The sequence below is a fragment of the Siniperca chuatsi genome, linkage group LG1 (genome assembly GCF_020085105.1).
Source record: "Siniperca chuatsi isolate FFG_IHB_CAS linkage group LG1, ASM2008510v1, whole genome shotgun sequence".
In the NCBI taxonomy this organism is placed as follows: Eukaryota; Metazoa; Chordata; class Actinopteri; order Centrarchiformes; family Sinipercidae; genus Siniperca; species Siniperca chuatsi.
In genome coordinates, this window is record NC_058042.1 from 10,371,677 (window position 1) to 10,388,444 (window position 16,768).

General features: G+C 39.9%; 1 protein-coding gene across 1 annotated transcript; it reads left to right on the forward strand.

The window, feature by feature from the left end:
- Positions 1 to 459: 459 nt before the first annotated feature.
- Positions 460 to 15,392, forward strand: LOC122879581 (WASP homolog-associated protein with actin, membranes and microtubules). The gene is made up of 11 exons (XM_044203863.1): positions 460 to 1,127; positions 2,912 to 3,085; positions 3,850 to 4,000; positions 4,784 to 4,953; positions 6,557 to 6,764; positions 8,656 to 8,840; positions 9,426 to 9,512; positions 9,629 to 9,724; positions 11,278 to 11,677; positions 12,263 to 12,405; positions 13,952 to 15,392. Exons 1-11 carry the CDS (start codon positions 552 to 554, stop codon positions 14,102 to 14,104), a joined length of 2,343 nt encoding a protein of 780 aa, XP_044059798.1. The 5' UTR covers positions 460 to 551; the 3' UTR covers positions 14,105 to 15,392.
- Positions 15,393 to 16,768: the final 1,376 nt, after the last annotated feature.

Consider the following 16,768-nt stretch of genomic DNA (forward strand, 5'->3'; position numbering starts at 1 on the left):
CGAACATGTGATTCAAAGGTCAAAGTTGATCACAATACAGGAACATTGTGCCGCCTTCAGGACTCCTCGTAAATTCCCACATGAGTTCTTTCAAACGCTTTTAATCAAAAATATCTGAATTATGACCTCGTCTGCTCTTTCAGTACCTCGGTGATCTAAATTAGAGGCTGGCACTTTTTCGTGACTGTTGCTTTGACGTAGAAACCAAGCAACACTGAGCTGTTGTACACTTTAAGGAAGATAACTGAGGAGAAATTGCATGCCATCACTAAAATAAGTGGTGTTATACTTAATGGCTTAGCTAAATACTGTGCACAAAACTACAAGGCTTGCATTGTCACCTCTCAACATTTATATTCAGTGACTGTGATAATGATGTCTTATAACGGTAGCTGTATCACTTGTCACTGTGAAACCGTTAATGTTCGGTTTTTGCGAAAGTTCCGAATATTTCAGAGGTGCGTGAAGGTAGCTTACGTCACGCAAATGGCGGACGTTGTAAACAGAGCCAGCAGCTTTTTGGAGGCCAAAGTGAAACATCTCTTTTTAAGATGAATAACGTAGAGTGTGAGCGGTTAGACAGTCTGGAGGGCTGGGTGGCCGTTAAAAGTAACATATTTGAAGAAACTGAGTCATTTAAGCTGGGCTTCATCGTACAGTGGAATGTCATCGAGTGTAAGTTCGCTGTCACCTGCCACAACCGGACGTTACAACGGCAGAAACGCAAAGCCGAAGTGGCCGTCGGCGACCATCAGATAAGCTGGGCTGGACTCTTCTCCGTGAACGATTTGAAACATATCCATCAGCAGTTTACATGTGTGGCAGACATCTTGGGAGCCTGCTTCCCGGATTTGGCGGAGTTCGAAGACGGCAACATTTGGGACTTGCTCTTCCTGAATCGGAGGTCAGGACCCGAAGACGACGATGAGAGGGATTTTGATACACCGTGTAGGAAACTCGAAAAATATTTCAGCACAGCCATTGACATCTGCGGACGAAAAATTGTTCTCGACACATTGTTCTCCCAGGATGAGCGGGATGTTGAGGAGTACTTTGAAAATCTACAGGAGTTCAAAAGGAAGACCATGCAGGACGAGATGTCAAGGGCCAAGGGTCACCTGCGACAGGTGAGTGGTGTGACAGCTGTGGGATCAAATGAGCCACAGGTGCTCACATCAGTGCCATGGGTACCATTATACACTCAGTTATCAGATACACCTAACTAAAACCAATGCAGTCTAATACAACAACCCTGCAATAAATCCTACCAACATAAACATTATACAGTTCAGTTTTTGTGTTGATTCAACTTTATTGCCATTTTGCAGGCTTTAGTTTGTGGTGCTGATACCGAGACTGTTTCTAATATTTTGTCAATCCCATATATCAATGAGGATAGACTAAATATTAGAGACACCTCTCAGTATAATGCAATACAATATTAACATGTTTACTTAATTTATACCAGTAAGGATAGACTTCAACAGTTTATACAAAAAAACCTGAACATTGTAACCTTTATGAAGTTAAGATGAATTGCAGGGCTGTTGTATTAGACTGCAATAGTTTTATCTGTGTATTTACGACACATACTGTACATAGAGCACTGAAAATGTCATGAAACCAAAGCTTATGCTGATGTTTTGTTTTGCTCATTGAATATAAATAGACTTGTGTTCTTTTTTGGCTCGTTTGTGTTTTTTTCTAGGCCTCTACCGTATCCAAAACCCACAGAAGAGGTCTTAGAAGTTATCTTTGATGCACTCAAAAATAGATGAGGACAAGCTAGTCAAATATTTTCAGAAGGAATGTTTCACTTGAATAAAAGAAAAAGGATTGAGGATATAGTGAAGCTTGGGAAACCTCTGTAAGCTCTGTATGTTTCTCTGATTTGAATGTTACTCTGCAAAACTAGCACCACACAGTGGTGTTACAAGTCTAAAGGGCGGGCCTACCATGACACAGCAAACCTTTGCCGTTTGTGTATTACAATTAAAGCGCTAGATGTTGCAACACCACCAGCGCTGATGTTGTTTTTCAGCCAGTGAGTTCTGCCTGCCCTTTGACATGCATTTCAGTTAAAGTGATTTGAACACAGAAATGTAACTTGACCCTCCATTTGCTTGTTACATATGTAAAAAACATGGTGAGAGATGCCTTACAGTATAATGACAGCATATAACTCCACATTTAAAGCCCAGAGATATGAGACACCGGGAAAAAATGCAGTCAGCGTACACAGCATTAATAGCATTTAATGCAATCCAATACAATAGTGAGGCAGTGAATGCCACCTTTATGAAAATGATATGATGTTTTGTTGAGACTGTGTCAGAGAGTAGGTTTAACTCAAATTTTTGAGACGTTATTGTATTTAATTTGCATTATATCTTACAACTAAACATTATATTGTCCCCCTCAAATACATAAAGAGGGCAGGGAATCATATTGTACAGCTTTGTGTATTATTTCGATTTAGATATGATGAAATCACATGACATAGAAAAAGTCACTTTTTTTTTCTTAACCCATTATTTTATTCATGTCCATTCTTACCTACATCAACTTACCCCAATCCCCCCTATACCTAACAGCATTTCAGTTATTGATCAAGCTGACCTGGGTGCAAACAAAGTCTAAAAGGTCTAAAGGTGTCATCACTGAAACCCTTGATATGAAATGGTTTGTTAACCTTTGGCTTCACCAGTCAACCTTCAGCCCTCCTGGTTATGAAAGTTGTATTCGACTGTTATATCTGTGTGCTCAGATTTGCTACAAAAAACAGTTCCCTGCAGAGATTTGAGATGTTTTTCCAATTCATCTGAGATATGAGAAGTCACACAGAGCAAAGACTAGGCTGTGGGCTCAGAATAAACAAAGGTAATGGTGTTTATGTCCTCCATATTTACAGCTGCTGCAGAGTCATGCCAGTGCAGACCGAATGGTTGCGCTTCTCAGCATCTACGAGGAAGAGGACAAGGCCTACCAGGACCTGGTGACTGTGGCCACCACCTTCTTCCAGTATCTGCTCCAGCCTTTCAGGGACATGAGAGAGCTGGCCTGCCTCTACAAGATGGAGATCCTGGTAAATACAGACATATATTTAGCAGCTGTGGACTTTTTTAGGATGTGGTAAATGATTATATACAGATGATATAGTTTGCAATTTGTTTTGGTATCTAAATATTGAAAATATCCTCATCAGGAATTTTTATGTTTAACAAAAATGCAGAGGGAGTTTTGGGGAAGGTTCTCAAATCAAAGCAAAGGTCTGCATGCAGGTTGTCTTTGTTTTGTTTTTTGCACCTTTATTTATTCAGGGAGTTTCACTGAGTACAACCACAGTTTGATCTGCTGGCCACTGAGCAGCTGGGGTTGGGGTTAATGACCTTGAGGGAGGGGCAAGTGCTGCTTTTCACTTTCACAGTCACAAGCTCGCTTCTCTAACCTTTAGGCCACCACTGCCAACATAGTGAAATGCAATGTTTATATATACTATATTTCCTTCAGTGATCACTGCAGGGTCCCTTTCAGTCTTAGCCATTTGATTTGTAACTGCTGAGCTTCATACAGCACTAATGGAAGGACTGGCCTGTTTCATTTTTCCAACTCTCCATCATGGTCTAGACACTCATACCTATACTCACATGGTGGTGGAGTGATTAACAGAATTCAGTATTTTTATGTGTCATTCAAGCAAAATGTAAGGTCGAATTTTATTTTCTCACTAAACTAGCTTTGACTAAAAGCTGAATTTATATGTATGTGGGTTAAGTATCTGTCATAAGTCTGCATTAAATCACTGAGTGTAAAGTTGTCCACTGTTTTGCTTACCATGCTTCTCTGCAGAAGTCTTTGGAGTTTGAGGACTTGGGTCCTAAGAGAATTGCAGCTCTGGAGAAGGAGGCGGAGGAGTGGAGAACGAAAGCAGAAGACGCAGTCGCCTCAATCCAGGACATCACTGTCAACTACTTTGCACAGACTTCAAAGGCTCTGGCTGGTATAAGTGTTTATTTCTGTTATTTGTGTATGGATGAATTAATTAATAACTTTCATGTGTCATTCGTCAGTGCACAGGAAATTAAGTGCCGCAGAGTCACAAGTTCCATGGCAACTGCAGACAAACAACATATTTATGATTTATGTTATCTAATATTCACATAATCAGAAGTCCACACAAAATACACATTGTCATATTAATCTAAAAGGAAGTAGAAGGTTTAAGGACCACTTTAAATAATTACATGAAGAAAAATTAATAATATAACAGATAATTGCGCTGTGGGATAAACTTCATGCTCAAAGTAAGCTTTTTAAAGTGTTGTTGGAAGGAGGAAAAATTGGATAAGAATTTTACTTTGTATGGCAGCCATCTGTCATGTGGTCATTTTGTGGATTTCCACCTTAATCTGAAGGAAAACAACATCCAAAAGCAAACGTATGGATACACTCGTTCCACAATCTATATGGCTGGCAATTGTAGCTATATTTATGTGCCTGTAAATCCACCATTTATTTAAAGTAATACATGTATGCCTGTTGTATGCTGCTGGTTTGTGCAAGAGGCAGGTTAGGGAATGTAGATATGACGAAAAGTAAATTCCAACATTCACAGAACAGTATTTTATGACCTCTGAAATTCTTTGAACACCTCAAATTGATTAGTAAAAGTATCCATTGGTGTTTTACTTTTGTTACTTTTGTTTTGTACCCATGTTAATATATATACAGTATATGTGCTGTGTGTGATGCAGGCATAATGGACCCTTCTGTGCATGTTCAGGTATGTTAAAGCAGATAGAGGAAGATAAGTGTCGTTTTGGAGCTGCTGCATGGGCGTCTGCAGCTCCCAGACTGGAAAAACTACGCTTCCTATTGGCCAAAGAAACCCTGCAGCATATGAGAACTAAAGAGATGTGCCTCAACCGCAAGAAAGACGGCATCAGAAGAAGGGTGTGTGTCTTACGGTTTTTTGATTAACATAAACTACATCTTTTCTAGGGGTTCTGTAATCAGTCAGCACATTCCATAATGGTATATTGGACTCTGACCCAGTTGTAAGGGTTTAGTTGTCATTCATATCTTTATTTCCAGTGCCAAGGCCGACACTGCTTTTGTAGTGGTTGTGAGTCTGTCGAGATGTAACACGTACTTGCTCTAGTGTATCTTTCACTTGGTATTCCAGTCTGATGTGAATCTCTGACTGCTAAAGTCCTTTGATCTATTTATAAAGGCTCTCTAAAAACACAGAGAATCCCCTCGATACACCCCCAAAACCTGCATTCATAAATACGTGAGTGCGTCTGTGTTTATATACACGATCAAACGTGACAGCTATATGTATATATGTGAGTACAGGGTATATTTCTAATGTCAGGATCACAGTATTTTGGGGAAACTGCAGTGAATTACTTGCTGCTTTAGGGTGTCGTGCTGTGCATTTGAGCTTTTTGGAAGAGAACACCTTCAGCACCTTCACCTTCATGTGGCTGCATTATTCATCCGATTAAGCTCTTTAAAAAAATCAGGTTTCAGGATGCTGGCAGTGTCTACCACTGTGAAATCAACATGAGCCTTTACAGAGACAGTTGTGTGTGAGTGTTTATAATGAGATCAGTAAGCTACACCTACGCAAAATCTTGCTCTGGTAGCAACATAACTCTGTGGCTCTCTTGAGTGCGCCGTTGTGCCTGCAGGTGTCACAACACGACGCCTTTACATTTAGTGTGTGTGTGTGTTTACAGTATATTTGGAATGAGCTGTATGTTATCTAAAATCAATTTTACTCTGTACAGCTGTCAAGTGGTAGTGTGTGTATTTATAGTTCACATAATTAAAAGTGTTTAAGGACATACATGTGCTTAAATGTGTCAGCTACATATCAAGCATACTTAACATTACTGTCCTGTCTTGCAGGTAGCTGTTGGTTTCAGCTCATTTCATCACAGTATGAAAATCAACTTCAAGAGATTAAAACTGACTTGAGACAGACACTGAGCTTTATTTTTATGTCAGATTTTTTTTTTCACCCGCTAATGTAGTTGAAAGCAGAGACTACTTTGAAAACTCATGTTCAAGGACACTCCCACATCCAGAATTTGAGTCAGCTGTCAAAAAGCACTGCATTCACAAGCAATTGTGTCACAAAAATTAATCAAACCCAGAAGGCAAACAATTAGAAACATACTGTAGATGTCATGAAAAGGATAGTGTGGAGGTTATTCTTATTAAATAGGTTTCAGTTTGACAGCTGTCTACACTACAGTGTAGTTCATTCAAGGTGTCTTTGAACACAAAAAATACATTTTTTTTAAATATACTCCTTGCAACTGCCTCACCATCTTTTTGTGAGATTAGTGTACCAAGCTGCAAGTCTCTGCAAGTTAAATAAAATAATAGAAACCAGCAGCTGCACCAATCTTAACACTTGGTATGCTTTACAAGATGGTCAGCAATAAGTTTGCACATTATGTACTTATTAGGCTCTAATATGCAAAGCCACAAGTATGATCCTTTAATGGGCCTGACACCACATTTTTCTGTTGTTGCGGTGCAGTTGGGCAACCTGTCTGGCAGAGTCAAGAGCCACAGAACTGATTCTAGGTCTGCGTCTGAGGACGGCCAGCAGCAGGACACAGTGGACCAGCTGGAGCTGCAGTTCTATGAAACCCAAATAGAACTGTACGACACCAAGTTTGAAATCCTGAAGAATGAGGAGCAGCTGCTGGTGGCTCAGATAGACACCCTGCGACGGCAGATTAAAGGTAGATGTGTGGGCTACTTCTGATTTATGGAGGAAGAAGAGGTTCTAAGCATACCACCTTTTTGAGCAAAATTGAATCACTGTGAAAGACAGTGATGTCCTTGTACAGTCCACCTTAAAACACTCAAGCTACATTCATTTAAAGATGTATGAAGGACGCTGTATTTCAAATCACTTCTTTTTTTAGAAATCAGTACCAGAAGTACAAAATAACGAAGCAGAGAGAGAAGGCTCACACTGTGAGGCAGCCGTGAAGCTCTAATTGGAATCTAAAGGTCCTTACACAAATTGCCATCTTGGCCTGAACACTGTATTGAAATTAATGCACTAATACAGCGAATGAACGGAAACATTTAAACACTTGAACAAGGTAATGCTTTGCAGTGTAAATGCCCTGCAATAAATACCAACTTACCTAAAGGGTCAGGTCTACTAAGCCACAACTTGAGCCCTGTTTTTAAGCACATTTTGCCAAATTGACTCCATTAAAAATAAAACACACCTTACAGGATAATGCTACACTACACTACACATACCATACAGTTGCATCAACGTCCTTCTGAGTTCTGACACAGTTATAATTAAACATTACATGTTACACAATGTTTAACATATTTATTACAGGACTGTTGTATTCGATTACATTACGATGTACATGGGGTTTCTGTTTTTCTGGTCACTCAGTGTGTTGTGCACAGGATTTACTTTGGGGAAATATTTTGTTCATGTAAATATTTCCCTAATTGCTCCTCCGGGGACTTTGGGTGTTTGCTTCCAAGTGGTGTGTATGTACATGCTGTGTGTCTGCTTGTCTGTGTCTGTGGTGACTTTGACTCTGTGTGTACTTACCTTTGCTGCTTCCACACTTATTTTCCCAACTTAAAAGAAGGAAGGTGTCCTCTACCAGTTGCTGTTCAGTAAAGATAAAATAAAAAAGGACTGAGAAAAATATGAGATGTTGCAAATCAAAGGAGGCTGCTGAGTTTATGGAGCCTTTCAAAAGAGTTCAAAGTTTGTACTGTAAATAAAATACTCGTCAGTAGGCAAGGACTTTTCTAATGCCCTTATTGGAATATATGAATTAGTTTATTAGAAATCTACTTCTTGTCACAGAGACTCTTTCTTACTCACAACTGACACAGGATAAAATGCAGAGCACCTGGTTTCTTGTATGCATGTAAACATAGTGTATATGCACAAAAAACATACATTAATTTGATAAAGCATTAAGACAAGAAATTAAATAATGCATTTACATGAGCTGCAATAGTCAGTTTGCTCCAAAACCTCCAGTTTATATGCAGCTGGTCAGTAATGAAATTTCTCCCTTAACACCGAACATATTGCTTGAACAATACTTTCCCTAACCTGGGTCTTCGTCATCCAAAAGCCGTTTTAAAATCCAGCTAAGTGGCCCAGGAAGTGTTTTTTTCATGCAGAAATCTACCTGTGTTAATCGGGTTTCTCTTTACCCCTTATCCTGATAAAGGAAACTAGTTTTCCTGTTGTTGTTCCTCGTTTCAGAAGGAAATAATTCAATTTCTGAAGTGCACGTACAGTGTAACCTGCATGACATCTATGGTTGACATCAGGCTGAAACCCGGGACACACTCTGCTCTGCTTTGTGTGAACTTTGATTGTTGTGATGCTGCACCTCCTTGGCTTGTTTGTCTGGCACATGAGTGTATAAAGATTTACATAGTTTACATACATAGTAGTAGTACATAGTATGTGTTTATATCGTTGAGACATTGCGAGCATCATGTCATCTCTGTTGAATACCGAATGTAAGCACAAGTGATGATTTAAGAATTGAACTTGTATGAGTTGAAAGAGCTCCTTTTGATCAGGTAACGGGGAGTTTTAGTGATTAGACTGCATTTGTGTTTTAGAACTGAAGGAGGAGGTGGTGTACTATGATGTGTGTGAAGATCCAGAGGAGCTGCAGAGCATGGTCCACACCTGTATTCAACAAGCAGACTCTCCGGCTGTCAGTCAGCTCAAAAGACGCCTACAGACCTTGGAAACCAAGAGAGGCAACATCTGTGCCCGGCGAGCTTATCTCCGCAACAAAAAGGTGTCATTTATTTTCAGGAGACATTCTCTGCTGCATTAAAAATAATTTTTAGTGGCATTTTGGCCCTTTTCAAGGGCAAACGTATTGATCTGTGAATATTAGATTGGAAATAGTTGGAAATGTAACTGAAAGAAGATGGTGCCATTTTTCTCACTATCTCCTTCACTACCCCAATTGCTGAGTTTTTAAAATAGTTTTACTATATTGTTTTATTTTTAGCTGACAGAGTAATTTAAGCACAGTTGGTGCAGTTGGCATGTTGTCCTATTGCTGGCTGCATACTCTGATTAAAAAGCATTTTATTGCTCAGAACAAAGTGGAAAGAATCCCCTCGTTAGTGGCTCCCACGAATCACCTACAATAAACTACAGGGAACAAGAATCGCATGCATGAATATTTAACAATGCAGTAAAAAAGAGAACTAACTGAGGTGTTATTTGCCCCTCATTATCAGTTTCATTTTCTGAACTTTGAAAGACATATCTGCCCAAGCACCCGCTCATTTCTGATTATGGTGTGTACATGTTAATCTACAATTGTGTATTGTTGGGGGAAAAATGTATTAATGTTTGTGTGTGCTTTTAGGATCAGTGCATGGAGGCCCACGAGCAGAAGCAGCTGCCAGCCAAGCAGAGCTCCATACTCTTCAACCAACATCATCAGGTCCACCTGGTACGTCACCACGGCAACCAACAGAGATGCTCGTGTACTGGCAGAAGCCGCAAATGAAACTGGATCCAATTCTTTCTCTCTAATACCTCCTCAATGTCTCCCTCTGTTGTCTGCAGAAACGAGAGAAGAGGAAAGAGGAGGAGCAGAGGAGACGACAGTGGGTGGACGAGGAGCGAGAGAAGACTCTGAGCAGATTACGATCCTTCAGGGAGGTCAGGCTCTCTCATTGTCTCTGCTCCGCCTTCCCCGGCAGCTTCTCTACTGTTCATACCCTCTTAATTCAGTAGTTCACCTCAATATTAAAATTCACTTATTAACTTCTCAACCCCCACGTCAGAGGAAGGTCTGATGACCTGTGCTGTACTAGTGAGCTGTCTTAATGGTGCATAGAGGACCAGAGCTGCACAAGACAGGACAGTGAAAAAATAAGGGAGTAAATTTTGGTCCTTTGTTTGGGAACAGAATTGTTTTGGTTTGGTGTATGAGCTATTTGTTATTAATAGATTAATAAATATTGATATTAAACACTTTTTAGCAGAGATCCCTCAAATTTAGATGTGAAAGACTTGTGACAAATATGTTCTGGTGGCAGAATGCTTTACAGTTGAACAATAATGTATTGTAATATTAACAGACTCCACATTTCCATCTGCTCTGCTTGAATCCGCATCTCTGCCAACTTTTGTGTTGCAGTGTTGTAAACAGTGGAGTCTGCTGAAAATGCTATATAATGTTGACACTGTCTCTAAACCACCTAAGTGCTTTCTTATGTTTCCTTTTCCTAATACTAACATACCGCTAATAAGCTGATATTGGCCCTCGGCTATATTAGTTTGGCTCTAGTTTGTAGAAAATCAAGGAATCATGAGCTTCTAAGGAAAACAGTGTGATTCGATTGAAAGCTCCAGGAGCAGGCTGCACCAACTGTTCGTAAATATAAACTTAGCCTAATTATAATGAAAGTGTTCTGTATGAATACCATTAACTCTGAAGTCAACTACATTTAAACAGTTAAGTTTAATATAAACTATTACTATAATAATTGTTTGTCCTCCATTTAGCTCAAAGCACCGCTGTGCCGAAGTACAGACTCGCTTGCGTGGCTGTAGACTCTTAGTCTTGTAGGAAGTAATGTTACAGCTCGTGATGCTACAATGACTTGCTCTTTACACAGTTAATTGCTTTTGATTGGACAGCGCTACAGATGCTTCCTAGCAACCAATATACACATTACAAAGAATTTACTATCCAAGACATCGCTTGAGTTGTAATGGTGCAGCCTGAATTAATAAATCACTAGATTGAAACAAGCTGCTACAAACTTAGAAATGACTTTACAAATAAATTTAGTGATGGATTTACAAATAGCTGGTGCAACCCAGTCCAGAACAGCTACTGAGCGGCCTTTGTGGTGAGACTGTCAACCAGTCAATTTTATGGATTTTTTCGGTTTTGTTTTTTGAGTTTTAAAAGATCGTCCAACTCAAGCAGATTAGGAGGATTTATTTTCTCTTTGTGTAGGCATCGTGGTTTTAGATGTGTGTGTGTGTGTGTGTGTGTGTGTGTGTGTGTGTGTGTTTTGAGCACATTCCCTCTGTCACTTCAGTTTAATCTCAAGTCACTGTGAGACCTATTCAAAACAAAAAACATCAGACTGCTGTGTGGGCGTTGTCTTGTGTCTTTGCTGTCTGTCTCAGAACATTAGACAAGATAATCTTCTTATATCTCAAACCATTTTTCCCCCTCTTCTTCCATCTTGTTCAAGAAGCGACAGGGCCAGTACATCCTGAAGACTCCTCAGTCCAGGATTTCTCCTTCAGAAGTCCCGTGTCCCTCCCAGCCGCTGTCCATCATCAGCCTCGGCCCCTCTCCCAACTCTGAAGGACCCTCCTCTGTCCGTCCTGGACCCAGACGAAATAAAACACCCAAGAAACTGCAGCCTAAAGACATCCCTGTCCAAATCTACTCTGCACCACCACCTCCAACAACAACCTGCCCTACTGCACCTCCTCCCCCACCACCACCACCTCTTCCCCCACCCCCTCCCCCTGCCATAACGCCTCCACCTGTCCAAGCTTCGCCTTCCTCCGAGGACACACCAATGCCTCTCAGTGAAAAAGAGGACCCTCCTTTTCCAGCCAAGAACATGCTCAAACAAAATATAGGTGAGAGTGAAATACATGCAGTATAATTCTGCTGTTTTATGTGTCTGTAATAAATGGACATCAAAATGTTGGATTTATGTCCATTTATTGGAAAAAAATACAATACAGATGGAATTTGATGTGTGAATTTGTCTGACTGCAGGGGAGGTCGTGTTGGTTTGTTTCAGAGAAAAGTGCTTGGAGTGTGTGTGTGTGTGTTTGCGTGCCTGTACATGGTGTTCTATCCTAAATTCCCAACTTCCCCCATGAGGCCAGAGGAGGCATTTTACCTCAGTTGTGGTCCTGCTGATGCACTCTCAGCTCCGGGGAAACAGTCGCGTCCAACACAGCTTCATTTTTCTGAGCTTTCTGAGTCACTCAAGAGGAAGCTGTTTTTAAAAATGTTTTGAAAATGTGCACCAGTGACAACATGAAACAGCTCTGTGCAGTCTGCTTTGTTGTAAAAAATGTTTAGATGCTTCATCAGCACTGAAATGAAAACAGACAACTGCAAAATGACCAACAATGCATTCTTTATTTCCAGCGCAGCTTCTTATCTGCATTGGAAGTAAGTTCACAGTGTCTGTTTTCCTTTTATTCCTGTAGGAACAATGGATGAAGTGTTGGCCTCGTTGCAGCGTGGACAGATTCAGCTGCGAAAGGTCCCCGCTCCCAGGACAGCGCCCCCTGCTGGGGACCCGAGGAGCAGTCTGATGTCTGCCATCCGACAGGGAGTCATCCTGAAGAAGGTGAGATGCTCTACAAGAATAGAGAACATGCCAAAGTCTAGAGCTCGACTAATAAATCGGCCAGGCCAATATGTTGACTGATATTAGCTTGTTGCAGATGTGTTGTAATGTCAGCTAATAAGTAACAAGAAATTGCATTACAGAAATGCCAAACTGGGTAATTTACAGTGTCACCATCACATAGTTTGTCCCACGAGAGCACTGACAGGTTCATTTTTTTAACTGTAAAATTCTTTTAAAAAAAAACTAATTTAAGGGATCTGTATCAAGATTGTTGTTTATGTGTTTATTTAAAAAACAGAATACTATCAGCTTATATTTCTTAACCTGATTTTTTAAAAACTCCCAAAAATCGATATCAGTATAGGCCTCAAAAATCCAGTATGAAAAGCCCAAAACCAATAATGAATTGATCCTACAAACAAGTATTGTCTGTGTAGCCATTCCGTCTTTCATTGTTGTCCAAAAACTATTAAAATCACATCAATAAGCCACACTGCTGCACAGGATGACATTACCATGAACATGACCACTGTAGTTCATTTTGAGTCAATCCCACATATGCCCACATATACCAAATGTGTATTAATCCACATCGGAAAATAGTCCCCAAAAATGCACTATTTATTTATGTTTTGGTCTTTTCATGCTATTTGTTGACGACAACAAAAATATAAATGTTCACCAGCCTTATTCTTAGTATAGGAGAAGAGTTAGATTTTACTACCCATGGTTTATGTGAATGCATGAAATAAGTATGACATCTCATAACTCATGACATTGATGGTTTTTAGGGGTAAATGGGAATAACTGAATGCAAATTCAGTTTGAAAAATGAGGCAAATGTCCACAGGGCCTTTCAGTCATTTATACTAAATTCATTGCCATCTTAAAAGTAGCTGAACTGAATAACATATGTTAGAAATTTTATTTGTCCAGTATAATCAGCTGAAGTCCTTCTCTGTGTATACACTGTATATTGTTTTGATTTGTATAATGTTTCATTTAGATATGTTGCATTTGTTTTTAATTGTTTTTTATTGCATGTTCATAACTGAAAACATTATCTGCTAAAAAAAAAAACATTTTTAAACTAGTTTTCTTTTCTGGGACAGTGTATGTATAGAATCAGGTATACCTTTTTCACAACAGACAGTTTGACTTGTCATAGTTGGAAAAGCACAGGTGTTACTAATAACATTAACCATGGCTTTGTGAAAAACACCTATAAAAACACACACACACACTCTGTGGATGTTGGATGAGACCCAAAGCTTTTAATTTTATTACATTTGATCACAAAGAGTTTGTGGTGGTACATAGCCCAAACTGCACTCAGATGTCATCATCTCATGAAGGCACTAACAAGTGTCACAGGTATAAGTAATAACATGAATAATGGCTGTAATCCATTTAGGTGACAAGTCAAAATGGCTGCCGTGAGAAAAGGTCTATTGATTGTTCCACCAAAGACAATTTTAATAGCAGGATGTAATATGGAAGCTGAATGAAAACTGGTATTAAATTGACTCTCGTCGTGCTGTAGATGGTTGCTGGACGTGCAGAAGTCCCGAACAGTGGAGACAATGAGCTGGAGCGCAGCATCAAAGCTGCCATGATGAGGATGAAGAAGGTAGCAGCCGACTCTGACGAGGAAGACAGAGACGACGAGACACAGAGTACAGACTGGGACAGCTGAGAGTGCACACACACACACACACACACACACACACACTGATGAAGCTGTTATCTTAAATTACCCCTGCTCTGTATTCTCCACGGGTCTGAGCTACAATCTACTTTGCTGCCAAGTTTTCACCGAAATGCTTCTTGTTTGACATGAATGGGATTACACCTCTTCTGACTTAAACATTGCACTTTGTTGAAGCTGTCAAACGGTAATCATATTTGGCTTTTCAAATACCTTTGATGTTGTAATACATCCAAAACTGCTCGAATCAGGATTTAGACTCCTCTAAAGCAGTTGGTTTGCAGAAATCCCAAAATGAGCGAAAGTTGTGCTTCAACACTCATTAAGAAGAAAAGCCAAGCAGTAGTACTGTAGTACAGTGAGTAAATGATTTCTCCCAACTCGGCATCTGAAGGCCTTTTGTGAGACTGTCACACAGCAGGGGAAGCCTGTGCTGCAGGCAGAGACGACTACACTACACAACTCCACTGTCACAAGTACTAATTTTCCCACATTACTGAGTTTAAACTCGTCGACTTCTATTATTTTGAATGTAATTAAAACATTTTTTTAACTTGACTTTACCCCACCAAGGGCTACAGCAAAGTGAGTTTTGTAGTTTTTGCATTTTATTACTTAAGGAAGAGTTATGTCCTGAGGTGCAGCAGTGTTAATTATTTACATGCCTACATGTCGAAAGTCTACACATCATTGTTTGTGTTCCAGGTTGTTTGATGCACTGTCCTCTGTTTTTCTTTTTGTGTCAGAAATGTGTGAATGTGTTAGGCTTCATTTATACATGATCTGTTACGTCTTCCTTTATGATGCCATAACAAACAAAGTGACAAATAAAGAATGCTAGATTATTATTAATTTTTTTTTATAACCAATACTTCCTTTTAATTACGGAATTACACAATAATGTACACAGCTCTGTCTCTAATCATGGTTTAATCCCCAGAAAAGCTTGCTGACAGGTGGGTTATCGTTGATGTTTGGGGAAAACTTTGTACTTATGACCTTTTGAACCTGTGAAACAGAGCACTTGACTTACCTGAACCTCTTAAAAAGGCAAGGCTATAATGTATTATGTACAAAAAATACAATACTGTATGGCAAAGAGCATTAAATGGTTGGCAGAAGAAATTATTAATTGCTGCACTTTGTTTTAAAACTTTTCTGCAAAGATATGAAAACTTATTCCAGTGTGTTAAAGATGAGCTGGTGATGGGTGAGGCTGAAGCACACGTGTACTGTTTTAATAATAAAAGAAGACACGTTAGATCATAAACATGAATTGTTGCCGATTTCTTTTTAATTCTGTTGGTCTGAGATCTTTTCTTTGCTCATGCTGTTCCTGGGTCTCCACAGGTTAGCTGTACCTGGGCCGTAATGAAACCCCCGTTCTTTAAATGAGTCACATCATCTAAAGAGGTGTCTTATCAATCAGTGACGGCGAACTCCGGTGAGTGTGCTTTGGCGGATTTGTAGCCCACATGATAATGAGTCATGTTGTAATATCCATCCTGGCAGCCGTCGCTCTCACATATCTCTCCTGCAGTGACAGCTCAGACATCCCCAGCCAGCTGTGATTGGGTTTATTCAGCTCTGTGTACTTAGAGAGCAGCCGCTAGCAGAGGTAGTTATGGCTGCTCTTGAACATCTTGTTTGCAGGGCCGCCATCACTCTGCGTTTGTGTGTGTGTGTGTGTCTGCGTGTGTAATTTATTGCTATCATTCAGGTGGAAGACGGGTCATGCACCTTGGGAAAGACACACATGGCGGGACAGACCTGCCGATCGAGCGTCAACATGAAATTCCGCAGCCTGTTACTATGGCAACAGGAAGTCTCAGTGGTAGTGGCCTGCAGTGCCATGTCTCTCTCTCTCTCTCTCGTACAGAGCGGCATAGTCTCTTAATGATGTTTCACCAACTCGCCCACTCATCACCAGTCACACAATGAGCCTTGCTGAGAGAGTTAAAGACACAGCGATGAACAGCAGAGAGGAGAGAGAGAGAAATGCTGCATCGCTGCTAATGTATCGATTTGAGTGTGATCGATAATTGATATAAGGCAACAAGTATGGATTATCTTAATTATTAACATTTCACTAATTTTTCATAGTCTAATTCATTCATGATTTAGTCTATTAAAAGTCAAAAAAGTGACAAGCACACAGTTATTAGTAACATTTGTTTTGTCCAAACAAGAGCCAAACAAGACACACTATCTAATAAAAGGCAAAAAATACTTAGATTAACTAAAAGGACAGGAGAAATTAGAAGATTCTAACCTGCTGCTCGCACTAGAGGAAAAGTCAGGGGATCGCTAACATCATTAGGATTCATTCCCTGGGGACGAATGTCAGCACAAAATTTTCATGGCAATCCAACCAATAGTTGTTGAGATATTGAAGTCTGGAGCAAAGTGGTGGACCAACTGATGGAGTCCTAAAAGTGACAATAGCCAGAGCCTACAGTAACATTATTTTTTTGTTTTGTCCAAACATTTAAATCAATCCCCAAAAGGTATTCACTAGGGCTGCAACTAGTGCTTTTTATTATCGATTAAGTTAAGATTGTTTTGTCCATAAAATGTCATAAAATAGTGCAAAATGCTGATCACAATTTCCCATAGCCCAAAGTGATGTCTTCACATTGCTTTTTTTTGCTA

Excerpts from the sequence above, each read along its gene's own strand:
- LOC122879581 (XM_044203863.1), top strand. The coding sequence starts at position 552 with ATGAATAACGTAGAGTGTGAGCGGTTAGACAGTCTGGAGGGCTGGGTG. Across the intron at positions 6,765-8,655 it reads CCTGCGACGGCAGATTAAAG|AACTGAAGGAGGAGGTGGTG; the intron begins GTAGATGTGTGG and ends TTTGTGTTTTAG. Across the intron at positions 12,406-13,951 it reads AGGGAGTCATCCTGAAGAAG|ATGGTTGCTGGACGTGCAGA; the intron begins GTGAGATGCTCT and ends GTCGTGCTGTAG.